Source organism: Neoarius graeffei, chromosome 6 (assembly GCF_027579695.1).
Source record: "Neoarius graeffei isolate fNeoGra1 chromosome 6, fNeoGra1.pri, whole genome shotgun sequence".
Classification (NCBI taxonomy): Eukaryota; Metazoa; Chordata; class Actinopteri; order Siluriformes; family Ariidae; genus Neoarius; species Neoarius graeffei.
In genome coordinates, this window is record NC_083574.1 from 91258941 (window position 1) to 91281578 (window position 22638).

At 41.8% G+C, this 22638-nt stretch overlaps 1 protein-coding gene, 1 long non-coding RNA gene and 1 pseudogene across 2 annotated transcripts in view; 2 read left to right on the top strand and 1 right to left on the bottom strand.

The window, feature by feature from the left end:
* The first annotated feature begins 570 nt into the window (after positions 1-570).
* Positions 571-8336, top strand: LOC132888153 (uncharacterized; annotated as a pseudogene).
* A 1943-nt stretch (positions 8337-10279) lies between these two features.
* On the bottom strand, positions 10280-19598 carry LOC132888154 (uncharacterized). The gene is made up of 3 exons (XR_009654909.1): positions 19521-19598; positions 10553-10743; positions 10280-10368 (listed from the first exon to the last, which is right to left on the bottom strand). It is a non-coding gene; the product is annotated as an uncharacterized LOC132888154 (long non-coding RNA).
* A 1208-nt stretch (positions 19599-20806) lies between these two features.
* The window catches only part of LOC132888393 (extracellular calcium-sensing receptor-like), a 32015-nt gene continuing 30183 nt past the window's right edge, over positions 20807-22638 (top strand). Inside the window, exon 1 of the mRNA XM_060924445.1 lies at positions 20807-20817. Within this exon, the coding sequence (XP_060780428.1) occupies positions 20807-20817 (11 nt within the window). The remainder of the gene's footprint in view (positions 20818-22638) is intronic.

Sequence of the window (22638 nt, forward strand, 5' to 3'; positions counted from 1 at the left end):
ATCTAGGTTCATTTGAAACATTATATATTATTCACTATTAAATGCTCACTGTAAACTTCTAAATTCAAAAACATGTGAACAGGAAAATAACACTACGTGTTATCTTATTCAGAAGTACAAAACATTGAGGACCATATGAGTCTGTGTATCACTAATTCTTTCATTTTTCAATTGACAATCAAAAATTAAAAAAAATTAAAATATGTTATTTGATTTTGAATCGGATATCAAAAACTAAAAAGGCCATGTTTTTCATTATTTCAATTTTAGACTTGGATCAAAAATACATAATGGAAAAATGTGCACCCGGACATGTACTTTTTCATTCATTCATTATTCTATTTTGGAAGTCACATGAGAAATGAAAAAGGACTCATTTATGAATTTTTACACTTGTGTATGACTTGTGAAATGGAATCCAGAGCCATGTTTTGATGTATTTTTAGTTATTGAAAATGAGTCATTGAACAGCAGAAAAATGGAAAAAGCAATTTTGAAAAATGCCATTCTGAATTGTGTTTTAGTTTATTTAGAGCTTATGTTTTTGGGTGACCTGGAAGCCTAAGCTTGTGGGCGGGTTGGGAGCGTTATGGTTTGTTTATTCTCATCCGCATGACATGGCGTCTTTGGAGGCATATTCCGACTTAATTTGCGAAATGTTGCGAAGGCATGCTACGCATGCAGATATTTCACAGCACCTCAAAGACATTGGCGCAGGACATGGCTGTTCTGTTATGAGTGTACGGAGGTTTTGTGACGCTCACAACCTTACAAGAGTGGTATCTGATGCACAATTGGAAGTCGCCGTTTCGTCAGCTGTTGATGAGGTAGGATTTCTTTCGTGTTTTGACATTGACCCTGTTATAAATTTACTATTACCAGAATGTCAATTTCTTCAAACGTACTTAAGGATATTTGTGACAGTCTACATTTATCACAACTGATAAACTCTCCAACTCGTTTAAACTCCAAGCTTATGGACAAGTCCACTTTGATTGACGTCGTTCTTACAAACAGTCCACATAAGTTTTCTGCGACTGGAGTTTTCTGCGATGATATAAGTGATCATTGCGCAATTGCCTGTGTCAGAACCTGTAAACCACCCAAGGCTCAACCTCGTTTTATTTTTAAAAGGAACTATAAATGTTTTAATGAACAGGCTTTCTTGCATGATGTGTACTATAGTGATTTAAACCGGGTTGATGAGATGGTTCATGTTGATCTTGCATGGAATTTTTTTAAATCAACTTTTGTGGCTTTAATCAACAAGCATGCCCCTATAAGGAGACTTGGAGTCAAAGGTAGAGATAATCCTTGGTTTGATGAATCAATTGCAATCCTTATCAGACAAAGGGACAAAGCATGGGCCAAGGCAAAGAGGGATAAAAATAATAATCCTAGACTCTGGGATGTGTATAGGGCTTTAAGAAATAAGTGCACCAGGTTAATAAAAAAATGCCAAAAGTGAATATTATCTTAACTTATTAAACCAAAATCTAAATGATCCAAACAAATTCTGGAAGTTGGTTAAATCCACGTCAGGGTCTGTGTCACCTACCACATTTCCAGATTTGTTGAAGATTGATTATAAAGAAGTCACAGGCAAGCAAAGCATTGCTGATGCTTTCAATTTACATTTTATTAACGCTGGTCTGAATGCTAAAGTAGATCTCCAAGATGGTACAGACAGGACAGTCACTTCTACACCTCAAATTACAAATAGGTTTAATTTATTTACCATCACACCTCAACAAGTCCATAAAGAACTGTCTACTCTGGTTTGTAAAAAATCTGCTGGTTCAGATGGAATTGAACCTTTTTTTCTTAAGACTGTAGCAAGTTTGATAGCTGGACCCATTGCCTCAATTTTTAATCTTAGTCTTAGCAGTGGGACTATACCTAGCTCATGGAAGACAGCACTGGTCCTTCCACTGTTAAAAGGTGGCGATCCCTCTATTTTAGATAACTACTGTCCCATTTCGAGGCTGTCTGTCACAGCTAAAGTTTTTGAATCTCTTGTAAATGAACAACTGAAGTGTTTTTGTAACAGAAAATAATATTTTAAGTTCCTCACAATCAGGTTTTAGACAAGGCCACAGCACAATAACTGCAGTTACATCTGTTACAAATGATATCATCACTGCCTTGGATAACAAAAAATCATGTGCAGCACTTTTTGTTGACCTAACCAAAGTTTTTGTCTCTGTAGACCATGGGCTTCTTTTACAGAGCCTGAAATGTATAGGTTGCACTGATGGTGTATTGAACTGGTTCACTAATTATTTAACTGGGAGAACTCAGTGTGTGTCGGTTGAAAATTATAATTCTAAATATCTACAGGTGAAGATGGGTGTTCCTCAAGGATCCATTTTGGGGCCCATTTTGTTTTCTATTTTTATTAATAATATCGGTGCAGGTTTAGAACCGGCTAAAGTTCACCTCTATGCAGATGATACAATTATCTACACTACAGCATCATCTGTTCAAAAGGCAGTAGATTCTTTACAGTCTTCTTTTAACACTCTGCAGGTCTCCCTTCTTAGGTTGAAATTGGTTTTGAATGCCAAAAGACTAAATTTATGGTTTTAACACGCTCTTGATTAACTAACTCAAATTATGTTGTTTCAACACTAAATGGCAGTCATCTAGAGAGGGTTACCTGTTACAAATACCTAGGTATATGGCTTGACGACAAACTGTCCTTTGGCACCCACATAGATAGTCTCTTAAAAAAGCTAAGGCCAAAGTTAGGTTTTTATTTTCGTTTGAAAAAATGTTTTCCTTTTGCTGCCAGAAAGAAACTAGTTCAAAGTACTTTTATGGCAGTTACAGACTATGGTGATATAATATATATGCATGCTGGCACATCCCTTCTGAAAAAGTTGGATGTGGTGTACCATTCTGCCCTGCGCTTCATAACAGGGGCAAACGCAAGGACGCATCACTGTAACCTTTATCATATGGTTCAGTGGACATCTCTGTCTATAAGAAGGAAAAGTCATATTTTAATTTTTGTTGCAAAAGCTATCTTAGGTAAGTTGCCGTTCTATATACAGTGGTGCTTGAAAGTTTGTGAACCCTTTAGAATTTTCTATATTTCTGCATAAATATGACCTAAAACATCATCAGATTTTCACACAAGTCCTAAAAGTAGATAAAGAGAACCCAGTTAAACAAATGAGACAAAAATATTATACTTGGTCATTTATTTATTGAGGAAAATGATCCAATATTACATCTTTGTGAGTGGCAAAAGTATGTGAACCTCTAGGATTAGCAGTTAATTTGAAGGTGAAATTAGAGTCAGGTGTTTTCAATCAATGGAATGACAATCAGGTGTGAGTGGGCACCCTGTTTTATGTAAGGAACAGGGATCTATCAAAGTCTAATCTTCACAACACCTGTTTGTGGAAGTGTATCATGGCACGAACAAAGGAGATTTCTGAGGACCTCAGAAAAAGTGTTGTTGATGCTCATCAGGCTGGAAAAGGTTACAAAACCATCTCTAAAGAGTTTGGACTCCACCAATCCACAGTCAGACAGATTGTGTACAAATGGAGAAAATTCAAGACCATTGTTACCCTCCCCAGGAGTGGTCGACCAACAAAGATCACTCCAAGAGCAAGAGCAAGGTCGGCGAGGTCACAAAGGACCCCAGGGTAACTTCTAAGCAACTGAAGGCCTCTCTCACATTGGCTAATGTTAATGTTCATGAGTCCACCATCAGGAGAACACTGAACAACAATGGTGTGCATGGCAGGGTTGCAAGGAGAAAGCCACTGCTCTCCAAACAGAACATTACTGCACATTTGCAGTTTGCTAAAGATCACGTGGACAAGCCAGAAGGCTATTGGAAAAATGTTTTGTCGATTGATGAGACCAAAATAGAACTTTTTGGTTTAAATGAGAAGCGTTATGTTTGGAGAAAGGAAAACACTGCATTCCAGCATAAGAACCTTATCCCATCTGTGAAACATGGTGGTGGTAGTATCATGGTTTGGGCCTGTTTTGCTGCGTCTGGGCCAGGACGGCTTGCCATCATTGATGGAACAATGAATTCTGAATTATACCAGCGAATTCTAAAGGAAAATGTCAGGACATCTGTCCATGAACTGAGTCTCAAGATAAGCCTGGTCATGCAGCAAGACAATGATCCTAAGCACACAGGTTGTTCTACCAAAGAATGGTTAAAGAAGAATAAAGTAAATGTTTTGGAATGGCCTGACCTTAATCCAATCGAAATGTTGTGGAAGGACCTGAAGCGAGCAGTTCATGTGAGGAAACCCACCAACATCCCAGAGGTGAAGCTGTTCTGTATGGAGGAATGGGCTAAAATTCCTCCAAGCTGGTGTGCAGGACTGATCAACAGTTACTGGAAACGTTTAGTTGCAGTTATTGCTGCACAAGGGGGTCACATTAGATACTGAAAGCAAAGGTTCACATACTTTTGCCACTCACAGATATGTAATATTGGATCATTTTCCTCAATAAATAAATGACCAAGTATAATATTTTTGTCTCATTTGTTTAACTGGGTTCTCTTTATCTACTTTTAGGACTTGTGTGAAAATCTGATGATGTTTTAGGTCATATTCATGCAGAAATATAGAAAATTCTAAAGGGTTCACAAACTTTCAAGCACCACTGTATCTAGTCTGCTTGTATGGCATACTTACACTTTTAGCACTCGTGCATCAGAGAAAATACCTTTTCAAATTCCAATGTCACAAACAGAACTTGGTAAAACAGCCTTCTGTGCATATGCACAGTGTGCTTGGAATGAGCTACAAAATACACTAAATCTTGTGACAATACCCTCTATTGCATTTTTTTTAAAAATTGTTTAGTCAGTACTTACAGAAGAGTGCCATTGTTTTTAATTAAGGCTACTGCTTCTTCATTTTATACTACGTATGTCTCATTTCTTTTTCTTTTTTTTTACTCTGTGTTCTATGTGTTATTGTTGACTGTTTTGTCCTAGTGTTTTGGTTTATGTTAGTCTGTATTTCTTGTATGAAACTTTTAAGTCGTTATCTTGGCCAGGACTCCCTGGAAGACAAGATATTGTATCTCAATGGGACCTTCCTGGTAAAACATGAGATAAATTAAAAAAATGACAATGTCAGTCGTGATGCATCACTAAATCTCTGTGTAAGTCCTAGGCTAGTGCACTAGTGAAATGGTGCGCATTATTCTAAATCAAACTGGGGTGCTGTTCTCTTTGAACCTATATGAACTTTAGGCTATTTCAACCTTTCCTAATCCGCTTCCACTTTTGTAGACTGGCCCAACCTTTGGCCAAAAGTTTATGACTGGTTACTTGGCAACCAAAGGGATTATTGCTGCAGAAAATCGCGTTGGTAGAATCCTGCACGGGGTGGCGAGACCCTACCACGAAATGAGATGCAAGGTACAGTAGGCCTATTGCCTGAAATAAGCTAAGATAGGAAATACAAAGGCCCCCCCCCATGCACTTTTTGAAAGCCCACCTGGGACACTCCCATTGTCACACAGCACTCCACAGCACACAGTGCACACTGCACACAACGAAATTGCATTTATGCCTCACCCATGCAAGGGGGCAGCCTCAAATGGCGCCCCAAGGGTACCATGCTCAGGGTACCTCAGTCATGGAGGATGATGGAGGAGAGCACTGGTTACTCCCCCCACCAACCTGGCGTGCCGGGAATCGAACCGGCAACCCTTGGGCTACAAGCCTGACACCCTAACCCATGACTGCCCATGGCACTTTCTGCACTGTGAACTTCACCTTGCCCCTACAACCCTTTATGCAAATTAGGCTGAGACACTGACACACTGACATAATTGTATGGCATTCTTCACATTTCTGCATGTGACATAAACTTCCTTGTATCTGTATCATAACAAAACAAAAAAATGTACTTTAGCTAAAATGATTGCAGCAGATATATTGCTGCACACCAAGACAAATTAACATTAACTGGAATTGAAACAGTTATAATAACTGATATAGACTGTATTCTAGGTGAATCCATTCCACAGTAATAGAGGTCAGGCCTTGCTGTATTTGAACAGAGATTATATATCAGACATGAACTGATCAAAATCACTTGTCATATTACAGGGCCTGGGGAACTTCAACCCTGTCCCATACAATGCTACCTACGGTATATGGGGCATAAGCTCCACTTAGATCAAAATGAAAAACTTGCAATGTTTGGAGTGACACATGTGATTGCCATAGATGGCTATTCTCGCAAGGTAGTGGCACATGCAACAATGCCAGTAAAGAACAATCTCGTCATTTATGAAGATGTTCATAGGTATGTCATGTAATTTAATAATTGGTGTAATCAATCAACCTTAACATGGCTACATACCTATCTATACCTTATACGCAAGGATCTTTTGTTGTAAATTCATCACAAAAGCCAAAGCCCTATTCTATACAATGGGATGTTATGACAATGATTGGTGTTGGTTGTTTATTGTGACAGCGCAAATCTGATCTCTTTCATGTCTTTACAATTCAAGGTCTGCTGTGGTAAACTATGGGATGTGGGATCAGGTCCGTGTTGACCATGGCAAGGAGTTCTACTTGACGTTATTCATTCAAGAAATTCTTGCATCCCACAGACACTGTCAGGACAAACCCCCTTACCATCAAACCACATCAACAAAGGTAAAAAAAAAACAGAAAGGAGTATGCTGATATTTTGAAAACATTCACCCATGTAGTTTTGTGTGTGCCTTGATGGCATTTAGTAATTTACCGTAAAGGTGATCTCTCTCACTTCTCTCCACCCCTCCACAAACCTTTGTCCCATATGTGACAAGGCATTTAGTGTGGCTGTCCCCCAATTCTGGAACACCTTCCCTCTTTCACTACGTCAATGCACTTCCCTCTCCACCTTCAAAGCCAGGCTCTAAATTCACCATTCCACCTTTGTTTTCCAATCCCACTGCTGTCTGATTAGCCTGGGAAATCCCATGCTGCTTTGCACAATCGTTCCGTTCTGAAAAGACAGCATGGAAACTATGGTCTAAAGGCTCGCCTGAGTTAGGGAGCCAATCAGAGAGTGGGGAGGGTGGAAAGACGGTGACACGTACTACTCGACAAACGGAAGCTTGTAGTTTATTTGGGACTGTTTATGGATCACATTTAACATGGTGGCGAGTGATACGAACCAAACTAACCAAACCAGCTTCTCTCATATTTGTCTTGCACAAATGGCAGTAATCGTTCGGTGCCATTGTTTTCCTATTTTTGTTTTGCCTTCTCTTTCTCTTTCCTTCTCTTCTTCGCCTCTTCGTCTTCTTTGTCGCTCTAACTACGTCACCGGGTACAACTGCCATGATTGGCCATGGGTTACGTATACGCCAAATGATAGACATTCGCAATGTCCAATAAACGGCCGTTGACAATCGTAAACCACACCTCCCATATGAGAAATTCAATAGGCGGATTCCAGACCATATTTCACTTGTGATATGGTCTGGTGTTAACCAGACTACTGTCTGATAGAGGTTTTATTAGTATTGACATTTCATTTTTGTCTTGTCTCTTGCTGTTGATTTTTGTGTCTGTTGCTGCTGTGCCTTTTAACAAAGTGTCCCTGTCTCTTGTCTTAAGCTACATTTTACTTACTCCAAAAAATCTCTAAAATAGTTGCACCACTCTTACTAAACTTATGCTCATATTTGATTGGTTGTTCTCTAGAATCATATAGTTGAGCGGATCTGGCCTGAGGTGAACAGTAGGGTCAATTACCCACTCAAAGACGCCCTTATCCAGCTTACCGACCAAGAACTCCTGGACATGGACTGCAACATCAGCAGATACTGTGTGTCTAACCTGACAAGACAGCTGTCTGAACTTGGCATGAGAAAAGTGATTGACACTTGGAATGCACACAGAATCCCTGGTACCTGTACCCTTTATATTGCATTGCATTGTCTTTTATTGTCTTCTTTTTGTCTATGCATGGGACAGTGAGAAACGTAATTTTGAGTCCTTTTCCTGTAATTTAATTACAGGAAAAGGAATACCCAATCAACTGGCCAAAGATGGCTGTCTGAAAAAGGTACCTGAGGGACTTCTACCTCATGTGGCAGAAGCAGCTGACCTGTACCAGAAGGAAGTGGGAAACTCTCTAACAAGAGTCTCCTGCTTTGGAACAGACCCACTCCAACTTGATGAGAAGATTAGTGTTGAGCGCCTGTTTGCTAAAACCTACCCTGATTTGACATATCTGTACAACAGTGTTGTTAACAGAGACTTCAAACCCTTTCAGGATGCATTGGGCCACCTTATAAACCTTACCAATTCTCACATTTAATAGATTGAGTGACTAAAATTCTATGCATGCTGTACATGCCAGTTACTAATCAATGACAAAAATCAACTTGACATAATCAATAAAGACAATCAACTTCACAATGTGCTTTTTTATTTTTACAATTTACCTTACATTTTTTTGTTATGTTCAAGGTTTCACCAACTGTTTCTCACAGATGCCTCCAACATGGCAGTGTTTGCTCAGCTGAATAACAAAGTTTTGCAAAAAGTTGTTCGACAAAAAACTAAAAAAAATAAACTCTTATAAACATGTTAACACAAAATGTGTCTTTTTAAAGTATTTCTTTTACTTTCTCTTTCATTATCAATAAAGAAAATCAACTAAACAATGTGTGTTTTTTTTTAAGGTTTAACCATCAACTGTTCCTCACGGATGCCTCCAACATGGCAGTGTTTTGCAAAAAGCTGCTAGACAAAAAAGTAAAAAATAAACTCGTATTCAGGGCCTCAGAAAGCCCAGACACCTCCACCAAATTCAAGGCCAGGTTGTCTGCCCTACATCTTACACATTCGTTGCTTGTGTGCAGTAACCGTGTGATGCAGGTTTTGCATCCAAGGATTGCCCTGCAGCAAGTTGCCAGCATTGGGTCCATCACTGGCCCTGCAAGACAGAGACAAAAAATAATTAGACACCAGGGATGCAACAGTACAATGTGCCTATGGTTCAGTACGGTTCAGGGTTTTAGGGCCACGGATATGGTTCTACTTGAGCACAATATATAGACAGGAGCACAATATATACACAGGAGTATACGTTTAAACATACAGTATATCAGAAGTGAACCCCATATACTGTATGTATGTGTAGCAAATTTGATAGTTTTGTATGCATATTTAATATTTAAATTAACTTCTTTTATAGAGGTCTCAGGAAGATATTTCTCCTTTAAAGGCACACACATAAAGTTAGGTGATCTGGTCAGTTGACCTTTCATACTGGTCACATGATTTTGACACAGGTTAATCTAGAAAGTCTATTGTTCAATTTTAAAGAAAAAGTTGCCATTTAAACCTAATAGAAACCACTCTGGAGCTTCCAAAAGACAGGAAAAAAAGTTGGTCACTAATGTGATCACTGGGATTAAATGGGTTAAGGAACATGCCAACATTTAGGGGAACTAGCCTGTTTGAAAATGTGACAACATACTGTACCTTTACACACACAGCAGCTGAATTCAGCTCTGATATGTTCAGCTTGTTCCTCAGTCAAGATATGTGTACTTCTGGATTCGATGGCCAGCTTGGAGAGTTTTTTGATGGCATCGGTCACATTTGTGAGGGACTGGGCCGCCATAACCACCTCTTCAGTTTTTTCATACGCCTCTTGGAGGCCCATTGCATCATCATTTCGGCTAAAAACAAGAACAATATTTGAAGAAGAAACATTACAAAACTCTAAATATATAGTTTTTAAATTATATTGTCCTCAAGTAATCTCAATCAAAAAGCCACTTTAATGTTATAATCAAGCACAGCATGTCAAGCCCAAACAAAATAAGATGGACTGATTTGAAGTTAACTACATTTATAGAAACTATTTTTTGTAAACTTATCACAAATGCACTTAGAGGGTTTTGCATCTGAACCCTTTGTTTCACTAGTTTGCCCTTTAGTGCTTGATGTACAGTAAAAGCACGTTTGGCATGGTAGCTGGCCTTGGTCCCGGGATGCTTAAAGTGATATCCGCTCGCACCCCCGTGTGTCTAGAGGGATGGTAGAGTGGGACCACTAGTGAAATGGAGGAGTAAGGGGAAGAGGTGGGAAAATTCAAGAAGCCTTCACACATGACAGGTGAATGAGCAGGAGGGATTAAATCTCTGAGAAGGCAGGAGAAGGTAAGACAGCTGTCAATCACTCCACGGGCTTCCTCCCGAACTATGTTTTAAAAACAACATTTACATTTTTTGACAGTTCTTTGATTAAGGGTGCTTACCTTGATTTCCTTCTTTTCCCTGATTTTAGTTCAGCGAAGTGCATCTCCGGAAGGGCAAGAATTTTTCTCGCATTTTGCTTCCAGTATATGGAGCCTATAGAGAGGAAATAGGAATAGTATTTTAGATACATCTATGGATGTATAGGCAATCAGATAAGAAAAAGATCTATTTTTTTCCACTGAAATGACCCAGTACTTTTTTTTAGTCATCACCAAAACATTTAAGGACCCCTGATCTACACTACAAAGGCAAAAGTTGTTTTTTTTTTGTATAATACCTCTGGTTCCCTCTGAGTCCAGTATTTCATTTCCCTGCCCATCAGTCAGGATCAGGGGGTCATAGGCCCCTAGGGCATCTTGCACTTTGGCAAGAATGCCCTGAACTGTGGCATCCCCCTCCAGGAATCTGATCACCAGCATTCTGTTGGGTTGCAACCTGCCGTTGACAAGCTCAGCCATGAACACAGATCTAGAATATATTCAAAGGGGTGACATATTAGTAGATACTCATTTACTTCCAAGGCTGTGAAACTACAACAATGCATAAGACAACATCAGAAAAATTCACTGCCAATTAGGTTAACTGGTAAAATTGTGTGTATAATTTATGACAAATTAACATTCAATCAATCAAAATTTATTTAAGGAGGAGACAGTTCATAAGGAACTTCTTCCAGAATCAATATGACATAAGGTTCTAAGCTGCCATGTCTATGAGCTGCCGTGCCCCTTTAGGAGACTAGCGGGGGTTCAGAATGAATGGAGTTTAATGGGGAAATTTTAAAACGTGAAGCCCATTTAGGAGACCGGAATTCCACTTTGTTACATTGGTGACGAGTAGAACGATTTATCTTGGTTACCATTGTAATGGAAATTTCTAATAAACACTTCAGAACGCTTAACAGTTGTCTTTTCAGTCATTTATTATAGTAGATCATATAAAAGATATATAAAATAGGAAAGGAAAGAGAAGAATAGAAGACATCACTTCTGATGATGCCGAGAGTACGCGCACTCTGAGTTGTGTTTTAGGAATGTTATCTATTATACTCTGAAACCATTCACTCACTGCTTGTGTCTTCACGTGATTGGCTCAAGATTTTCTATGAAGCTTTGTTAGAGCGTGCACCTGGCGTGCAGGCGGATGCGTAGTTATGAGAACTCAGGCACCCTGCTTATCACCACCAAGGTCAGGAAAGGTGGTTACATCATGAGAAGATGCAAGCTAGGATGAACTCAAGCACCCTGCTCATTACCACCAAGGCCACAGAAAAGCAATTACAACATAGGAAAAAACATCTTTCTCAGTATAGGCCACTTGAGCTCAACACACAGAAACACAGAGAATAATAATGTTCATCCATTGAAAATTCCCTCACATTCCCCCCTTTTTATCCTATAGGATAAATGGCTAAAAGGAAAGAAAAGAACTGTACACAGTTTCAGTGATAAGAGTTCTCAGAGAGATTCGACTTAACACGTCATTGAGTGTACAGGGATAATGCTAAGGCTGTTTTTATAAGACATAGACATCTTAAATAAATGCTAGCAAGCCATATACATAGATCAGGAATAATAGAACAGGAAACAATCATAATGAAAGTGTTTTAAGTCAGGACTAATTTCATGTCAACTGTGCTGATGTCATGGAACGGTGGGTTATAGTCTTCGTGTGAGTTTGGAGGCCAGTCAGGCAAGTCATCGGAGTCTATTTTCACCATCTGGTGACCAATATTTGTCAGCTGCCTCTGAAACACAGACATACAACATTGACAGAAAACAGGGAGCAAACATAGCATCACAATCACTAAGCCCAGGACCGGTATGGTGGATAGAATCAGAGTCTTCCATCCACTGAACTAACACGATCAGCTGTCTTCAACTCCTCCATGTTCATCTGCTCGTAATTGTTCAGCAACCTTGCGCATCTTGTTCAGTGCCTCAGTAATGTTACTGAGTTAACCCTTGCCCTTCTTGACGTGTATTGGTGCTCAGAGGGTGGGCACGCCCTATCAGCCCTCGTCCCACCTCACCGGGACTTGGAGGAAACTCAAAACCCTAAGACTTATCTATCGGCTAGACACTGAAATACTCTTCCCTATTGAGGGAGCGTACGTGATTGATGTGATACTCGCACTGTTCCATGCAGTGATGCCTTTCTTCCTCACGAGCTTTAGTCAGCATCTGGTCACTTAGGCCTTCCTCTTCCTCCTGCTCAGCTGGTTCAGGAACCCTCCTGCAGCGGCTAGCGTGGATCCACGTCACTCTGCCTGTGACTTTCACTGCCGTTGGGGTCGTGAGCAGGACCTGGAATGGGCCGTTCCACCGTGGCTTGTTCCACTTGGTTCGTCGGAAGTCCTTCACCATGATCCAATCCCCTGGTTGTAGATCGTGCAGAGGTCCCTCAGCAGGTTTGGGAAGTGCTTCTTTACCTGTTTGTGGATAGATTTCAAAGCAGAGGACAACGTTACACAGTAATTCAACATTGCATCATCACACAGTGTGGTGTCCGGCAGTGTTCCTTGAGCTAGCCCTATCCCCGTGTTGGGTACTCGTCCAAACAGAATTTCAAAATGGGCTTAACCCATGTTTAGGCCTAGTTTGCATCCTCATTTGTGTGAATGCTACAGGGAGGACCTTTGTCCATCCTAGCCCTGTTTCTGCACAAGCTTTGCTTAGTTTATTTTTAAGTGACCCATTTTCCCTCTCTACCTCTCCCGCACTGGCAGGATGATGGGCACAATGTTGTTTCAGGTCTATCCCTAGGAATGCTCTTATTTTCTTTAGGGCTGCATTAACAAATGGCGTTCCATTGTCACTTGAGATTTTGATAGGTATACCCCACCTAGGAATTACATCTCTCAGGAGTGCTTTGACTACCGCCTCTGAGTCTTGTTTATCTGTGGGGAATACTTCTACCCATTTTGAAAACATGTCAACTATTACCAGGCAGTACCTTTTCCCTTCACTAGGTGTCAGTTCAATAAAGTCCATTTGGAGGTGATCAAATGGTTTGTCTGGTATTGGGTGTGCTGCTTGAGTTAGTTTGATACCTTGATCTGCATTATATTGTGCACATATCAAGCATTGCTTGCAAAATTTCGCAGCATAATTTGAAAACCCCTTTGTGAACCATCTCTTTGTTACTTCTGCTACCATCCCCCCTTTTTGGCACATGGGTGAGCCCATGTGCCAATTTTGCATAGAAAGGGAACATGTATTTTGGTAGACCGGGACGGCCCGAGGGACAAACCCAGACCGAGTTTGCAAGGATACAGCCTGCCTGTTTCCAGACTCGTCTCTCGTCCTGGGTGGCAGTGCTCTGTAGGTCCGCTAGCTGTAAACAAAGGGTAGAAACCTGAGGAAAGGCAAGGTTAGAGGGTGAACTGGAAGCCGAGGCTGCACACTTAGCTGCCGCGTCCGCCCTGGCATTCCCTTGAGACACAAGATCAGTATTGTTAGTATGGGCAGCACACTTACACACAGCAATAGCTCTAGGGAGTAGAACAGCATCCAACAACTCAGAGACCAGTTTATGATGTGCAATGGGAGATCCTGTGCTAGTGAGAAAATTTCTATGTTTCCAAATGGTGCCAAAATCGTGCACAATGCCAAATGCATACCTACTGTCCGTAAAAATATTGACAGATTGCCCTGCCACCAATTTGCATGCCTCAATGAGGGCACAGAGCTCTGCAGCCTGCGCCGACAGGTTCGAGGGCAAACGTGACGCCTTGAGGACCTCGTGATCTGAGACTACGGCAAAACCTACTTTGTTCTTTCCCGTCTCTGGGTCTCTGGAGGCTGAACCATCCACATAGAGGACCATGTCTGGATTTTCCAAAAGGGTCACTCTAAGTCTGCCCTGGGGGAACAAAAATCATTAGTGAGAGCAACACAGTCATGTGGCTCTCCATCGTCCTCTGTAGGGAGAAGAGAGGCAGGATTCAGAACAGTACAACGTTTCACAGTGATGTTAGGCATATCAAGTATGACTGTGTTATACTTCAACCATCTCTGTGCTGACAAATGTGACGTCTTTTTCTCCAACAGAAGCAGGGAGACAGCATGTGGGACCAAAAGGGTGAGGTTAGAATACCCCACAATATTTCTGGAGGCAGTTACCGCCTTTTCAGCTGCAGCAACTGCACGCAGGCAAACAGGAAGTCCAGCCGCCACTGGATCCAGCCTGCTGGAGAAGTAAGCTACAGGTCTCAATCTATCCCCGTGTTTCTGCAAAAGAACAGAGGTCATAAAACCCTTCTTTTCATCGACAGTTTGAACAAATGGTTTATTGGGGTCAGGCAGTCCCAGAGTGGGTGTGGTCTGCAGAGCGCTCTTTAAGGACGTCAGGTGCTTGGGACAGCCGCAGCATTGACTGCTTGCAGATCTTGGACAAACCTCCACTCATCGGGCTGGGACGGTTTTCTTGCCTTCTTAACTGGAAAAAATAGGAGTGCGCACTGGAAAGTCCTGGCAAGGGACAATTACATCTGCCTTCAGCAACGAATCAAAGACCAGTTTTATACCTGCAATTGCTTCTGGTTTGAGTGGATACTGGGTCTGCCTAGGCCTGAAATCCGATTTGGGGGTGATCACCACTGGTTCAGCATTCTTTATTAGGCCCACATCATGTTTACCCTTTGCCCAAACGGAATTTGGAACTCCCGCCAATTTGGGGTGCACCTCTGCTGGAGTTATGCCTGTGGAAACAGAGACAAACAGGCCACTATGGCTGGGGTCCCCAGGACCCTGGTCATCAGTGGCTAGTATTACGCTGTGCTTAACATGCACACACACAGCCTGACTTTGCTTGTAGACCCCAAGCCTTTGACAAAACAACACACTAGGGTCCTCTGTTCGGGACCATTCATTGTCATTGGCTGCACACTTCTTGACCCACTTCCCCACGTCTTTCCAATGGGCGGCTCGCGGTTTTGCTAATGAGACATGGGGTATAGAATCAATGATGTCAAAGAAATCATGTTGGCAGCAGTCAACCTCAGAGTCCTCTGTTCTGAGGCCATGCATAACATGTTTGAGAACACTGCGATTAGCATTGATGCAGCTGTTTGGACAACGAGTAAAATAAACCTGCACAGCGCAATAATGTTTGGACCAATATATAGTTTTGAGGGTCAATCTTTCACGTGCATGGGGGTCTGCAAACCAAGTCTTTTCAAACTCTACATCTTGCCCTTGGTGAACATGTGCTGTACAATGCAAATCTTCCTCTTTCATATAATCTGTGTCAACTGATGAGGTGTTCAAGTGTGCGAGCTGTACAAGGTGTTTTGGAGTTTGTGCGAGTTGATCTGAGCAGAGCCGCCAGACATACACATACAGAGGGCTTCCAAACCCATACTGCACACCGCACATTTCACTTACTTCAATAGTTAGTCCATCTGGAGTGGACGTGAGATTTACTCCTAATTTGCACATTAAATCACATGCTAACAAATTTACTGGACATGTATGTGAGATAAGAAATGAGTGGGACGTAACTATTCCTCCCTCGCTTTCACACGGGAGGTTGACTGAGAAAGTTTCGGTTACTGGTTGTCCTGAGATGCCCACTGTCTGAATAGAATTTGAGCTGAGCGGTGGGTCTACTGGAAGTACCCCATGTTGTATCACTGAGTGTGCTGCTCCAGAATCTACTAAAAAGGTTAACACATGCCCACACACAGTGAGGGGAATACAAGGGAGTTTAGAAAAGGGAGTAGTTGTGTATTTTAACAAACTTAGGGCAACTTCAGGTGTATCAATTTGGACTGGTGTATCGGGCGTTTCTGTGTAGTCTTGCTGTTGCATGCAGGTGCTGCTACTAATGTGTTTAACATTATGTGAATGCTCCTGTCTACGTGTATGTGTATCATCAGGTGTGTGTGTGTTACCTCCCCTGTTCTCTGTGTGGGGCCTGTTCCCGGAGTCTGCCCATCAGTCTGCTTTGCTGTACTCCTCACGGGGCTTCTGCTTGTTACTGTGGAGACAATTTCGAGTAATGTGTCCCTTTTGATTGCAGTTGTAGCAGGTTGCACCTTTTATCCAGGACGAGTCACTCCAGGTTGTCCTGTCTCGGCCCCTACTTCGACCTCGTCCTCTAGGTCCAGGCTGAGCAGTCCGGAGAAGAGTGAGACTGGTGGCATGTAGGTCTTGGTCACTTTGTGCTGACTTTGTCTTCTCCTTCTGTTTCAGCAGCTTTTCTGCATGCACAGCGTACTGCTCGATCTTGGTGAGACTCAGGAGTGCTCTCCACTGCAGCCAGGTTCACGGGTCTGGTCAGGCCACTGTGTTGGTTTTTTTTTTTTTTTCATGCACGGCGGTGAGACGGGCGAAAAACGCTGACACCACTTCACATCTTCTTGCTTACACATACTGATCTTAGTAATGTCTATGTTCAAGGGAAAAGTACTGTCCAGATGAGCACAGAGAGCAGTGATGGTATCTCTATACTCACCATTGCCAGCCACGCTCCAGTCTGGTGTAGTCATTCGCTGGTCAGCTTCCGGCCATTCTTTGGAAACTTTGTTCTAATCTATACCCATCTTGGTCATGATTAGGCAGCGAAGTTCATGGGTGGTCGGTCAGAATTCTCTGCAAAATATCAACAGTTCGTTACCAAATCTCTTTCCTCCTACCTCTCTCACATTGGGAAGAGAAGCCATGCTTTCCTTGATATCAGCTGTCATCCAGGGTCTGTGGACTAAAAGCACGCCGTCAGCTCCAGCCACTTCCACAATTGGAAGATGAAGAACTTCAGACTTTAGATTATGGCCTTGTGGACCCACTGGTGAGCACATGGTCAGGTCCAGGAGGGTGTCTTTTTCATCACCATAGACCAAGACCGGATCTCGTGTGTGACGGAGAAGCGCTGAGAGGCGCTGATGCTGGAGGTGGCTGGTAGGCTGGGAGAGATTCCAGAGGCTCAGTTTTTTTTTTCTTCTTTGTCTCGACTTCTCCCCCTTTCTGTGGGTGAAGTGCTTGTGGGAGTGATGCTCCGCCTTGCTGAGGAGGCAGTGTGTGTTGGGGTGGTGGGGCAGACTCCAGGTCAGGGTCCATCTGAAATTTCAAACACTGAGAAAAGGGTGAGAGCCCTGCCTGTCGTTTCTCTCTTTTGTATTCTCTCCTAAGTGTTTCTTCTTTCCATGTAGAAAACGCCCTCCAGTCCCCTAAGAACTTAACATTATCTGCAGACTCTTCTTTTTCCTTCTGTTTCAACTTTCTTCTAACTGTCCTATCTGCCTGGGACTAAAACTGCCCTTTCCAGGGAATCCTAAGTCCTTTACCCATATATCAAACTGTGCCAAACAATCCTCGCCATACGAGGTTTTCATAAACTGGATGTTTGGGCTGTCATAGGAACAGCCAATTCTTATTATAGCACATGTAGCTTCAGGCTTACTTGCTTTTTCTTTTCTTTCCCTAACTTACTGTTTCTGTTCCTCATTGTACACTGTTATATTAATAGGCTGTGACAACAGCAGCTGAGTTTCTTTATCAGGATCACAAAAAGAACAAGTTGGACTATGTCCAAAAATGTGACACAATAATACAAGGTGTTTTCTTATTAGTAAACAATTTATCTGACATTTGCCTTAAACCAAAGTAGGTATCATTTAACACAACAACCTCAAAGACAACTCGCGCATGTGTACAAAAGCTGTTTCTCTGTTTCAGAATTTGGAGGAGGACAGTACTCTGTTAATTCATCAATATTTTGCGTGCACACCGGTGTGTCTTTGCGACTTCGTGATCGAACCTCTCTATCCCGTTTCTCCGACGGGCCAGTTGTTCACACAGAACAAAGGGAGCAAGATTCAATTCTTTCCCAGTTACGAATCGCTGAACGTGAGTCCGTCGAGACACGCACCCGTACTTCCTTCGCTCAAGTAGGTGAGTCGTTACCCAGTCGTCACTTGGGCGGATAATTCTCTTATACAACCCAATAAACTACTCGCAGTTTATTGTCTCAAAATTGTGTTTTATCCGTTTTCTGCAAACATATTGATGGCACCACAGCTTAGCAGTCCTCCTGGGCTCGGACAAACTTCTGTCCATCTCTTATATCAGTCTTCCTTGACTGGGACAATCTCTGCCCATCTCTTATATCAGTCTTTAAATACTAGGACGAATCTCTGTCCATTTCTTGTATCATTCTTTAAATACTGTTTCCACTAATTTCTTTACACAAGAATGCAAAGTTATCACTTACTGGTTTGGTGAGCCCTGATGGCCTGGTCTCTCGTCCGAGTTCTCAGCTCCGCACCGTAGCCTTGGGAGTGTTCCGTCGTCCGAGGATCAGACGCATAGGGCCCACCCAGGGGACGCCAAATTGTAATGGAAATTTCTAATAAACACTTCAGAACGCTTAACAGTTGTCTTTTCAGTCATTTATTATAGTAGATCATATAAAATATATATAAAATAGGAAAGAGAAGAATAGAAGAAGACATCACTTCTGATGATGCCGAGAGTACGCGCACTCTGAGTTGTGTTTTAGGAATGTTATCTATTATACTCTGAAAGCATTCACTCACTGCTTGTGTCTTCACGTGATTGGCTCAAAATTTTCTATGAAGCTTTGTTAGAGCGTGCACCTGGCGTGCGGGCGGATGCGTAGTTATGAGAACTCAGGCACCCTGCTTATCACCACCAAGGTCAGGAAAGGTGGTTACATCATGAGAAGATGCAAGCTAGGATGAACTCAAGCACCCTGTTCATTACCACCAAGGCCACAGAAAAGCGATTACAACATAGGAAAAAACATCTTTCTCAGTATAGGCCACTTGAGCTCAACACACAGAAACACAGAGAATAATAATGTTCATCCATTGAAAATTCCCTCACATCATATTGAAATCTTTGGTATAGGGGTGCATAGCAATGCACAATTTAGAGAAGGCTTCATCAGTCATGTAAAACGGCCTGTTATGATCCAATATTCTTTCACATTTGCTGAATAAACGGCAGAAAAATGATGAAGAAGGCACTTAACTGTCGTACAGTCAACATCCTGTTTTGAGTAGGGGTGGCTCTTTTACCACACAGGCCTGATTGTCTTAGTTACCGTAATTAGGTATAGCAGGTCTTTTCTGGTTAAACATTACTCAAGATTACCCAGACATTGAAATTGAACTATAACATTGAAAACTACTGACATCCCTAAAAACAATGAAATTACTTAAAACTAAAACTTTAAACTAAAACTTTAAACTAAAGTTTTATCTGACCACTGCAACTTACCTCTGATATGATTTTGACTGTGTGGCCCTTGGGGGTAGGCCTACTGATGCACTTGAAGTGGAGGATGCACTGGCACCTTGACGAGCAAAGGCAAAGCGTCGTTGGGGCGGAGGCTGGGGTTCAGAGGCTGCTCCGTGCACCTCGTACTGGGCTCGGGGTGTCAAATCCACCGAGCTGAAGTACCCGTTCGACGGAAACACAGCCATGTTAGAAGCATCAGTGAGAAACACAGATGATGGTGAAACCTTCAACATAGAAAAAAAACACACACACAATGTCACAAGAGTGTACGTAGCACAGTACCTACACATACACCTCAATAAAACGTCATGATTTCATTTGTGATATGCAACTGTACCGTCTAGCAGGCGCATATCATAAGCTTGAAAACAATTAAATACCTACATGTAACCGATTTTAATGCATCCCGTTTCTGTAACATAGCGGTGAGCCTACGACCATAGAGGGAAACACGCTTGTAGCTATGCAAACTGCACAGTCCTGTTATTAGCAAATGCAGCCTAAGAAAGCGGTGTTTTTATTATTAACCTTACCTCAAAAATAGTTGCAATTTTGTGTGTTGACATGTCTTCTTCATGTAGATTCACCCGTTTAGGGCCTTTGAAGAGCATGTATTGCATAGCATCCATGATCCATGAACTCACTGGAGGTCGATCTATTGTCGTCGTCGTGTGTTGTAAGTGAGACATGAGTGAGCACGAGCCAGGCGGTGTAATTTACTTCCGGGTGAAATATAGGATCAGTCAAATGAAATTAATTAAAGGAATAAATGAATATTACAAAATAAGAAAACGATCAGAAATGTTGTCCACTTTTCTAATACTACTATTTGATGATGGCAATACATTTCGAAAACAAAATAGAGCCATTTCTGCTTGTTATTGTTTTAAATAAAACACCAAGCTGCACCCTTTTTTAAATTTCATCTTTCATTCCAAAATAGAATAATGAATGAACGAAAAAGTACACGGACCCCGGACCAAATTTGGATTAAATATTTAATTTGTCGGGTTTACAAGACCCGGTTTAATTGTCAATTGAAAAACGAAAGAACAAATTATATACGGATTGAAAAGACTCAGTGCATATTCAAAATTGTGGTTTTGATCATCATAAAAAAATCAATTCACTGAGATTTTAGAATTTATTCATCTCAGAAGACTAAACAAATAACTTGCCTGCACTAATGTGAAGGGTGATACTGAGATCTCGACTGCAGTAAATAGGCCAGGTCTGGCTCAAAGACAGTGGTTTTGATACGCAAGATGGCACGCAGGTGAGAGTCACTTAGTCTTGTCCTCATGCGGTTCTTGTTAAGGTTCTTAACCGAGAATGACATTTGTGGCATTTTCATTTGACTCGGGCTTTTGTGAAAAAGCACTGCTGTGCCATTAAAACAGCTTCCAGTTGCTTCAATTTTTCACCGCGTTCATTCCCAGTTAGCTTGTCGTAGTTAGCATGTTTCGTCTGGTAGTGCCTCTTGATATTGAATTCCTTGAAAACAGCCACAGTCTCTTGGCAAATTAGGCAGACACAGTTGTTTCGTATTTCAGTGAAAAAATACTCCAATTTCCACTTGTCCTGGAAGTGGCGGCCCTCGCTGTCAACTTTCCTTTTTTTAGTTACAGTCGCCATTTTAGAAATGGGCTGGAAAGGTTCACACAAGGGTCACGCGGCGAGAGTGCGGCCACAGGTCTGCTGCGATCTTTTGGTGAAATATAAAATACCTTTTTTTGTAGGTGTGTATTTTATATTGTAGGTATCATGCTGCCATCTTGTGTCAGAACTACAATTCCCAGGCAACTTCCGTGTGACCTACGTCACGCGTGGGCGGGGTCATCTACGTCAGTCCGCCATGCGCGTATAAGTCCAGGCGGAAGCTCTGCCATTTCGTCTCTCGCGTCCGGTTTCCGAGGAAGCTGGACGCATAAAGGGATGCTCTCCACCCGAAAAGACGTCTTCTTTCTTGCAAGATCCATCACTCAGCGCGATTTTCTTTCTTACCCTGGGCAAAGGTAAACTCTAGAGTCGCGCGATCTTTAAACTCAACCTGAGTTACAACCGGTTTACTTGTATTGGAAGTGACGTCACGACTGCAGCCCAGGCAGTTAAAAGTTAAGAAGCGATTGAATCCTTTTTAACTCAAAAGCGCTGTGCATCTTATTCTGATCAGAGACTTTTCCTCACGAACGCTGAGGTTCGGACCAAGAATCCTCTGCTTTCCACGGGAACCACCCCAGTGCTCCGCTGGACCCAAAAGTTTTCTACGCCTCTATCACGAGCGGCTGACGTGCTCCCACGGCGAGGCCTGAAACTACACCGGCGAATAGTTCTTCATATCTTGCTAAAGGCAGGATTAAGTAAGATTTTGGCATTTGGGCATAATTAGGATAGTCTTAGGAATTTGCTTTTATTTGAAATAGTGTGAATTTAAACCCAGGTTTATCTGTTACACTGTTAGACACGCAGCGTGTTGATTTATTTTGGTTCTATGTTCTCTCAAATGTTTGATAGGTTGTGCTTTTCCTCTCTGACTAACACTTTTAATTTCCTTATCATACATTTTGACCTTATCAAGGTTTCAGTGAGTTTGGTAATGTTATGAGTGTGGAATCTTTTGTTACTGAGAACACATGCTCAACAGGCCTGACCAGGCCTGATAACTTTAGCTACAGCTTCCCTTTGTCTACTTAGCAACACACAGCTAATCTAGGCAACACGTGCTCAGTAGGCCTCACCAGGCCTAACAAACACACTTTAGCTAGGCCATAGGGCCTTTCACAAACACACTAGCAACACAAGACTAATCTAGGCCTCCACCACGTGTAGTTAGCTACACGAGGCTAAACACATGGTCAAGTCCTACACACACACACACACACACAAGCACACATTAGCAACAGAGCTAATCCTTTGTTCTACTTAGATAACATTCCTTCGTTTTAGCTAGCAACAAGCTAGGCCATACACACACACACCATATCATATTTGTATATATTGATTATCCATTTTTTTTTATCTTTGTTATAATAAATCCATTTATTATCAAAGCAGTGTGTATTCATCTTGTTGGTGTGAACAATATTTCTGAAGTCCC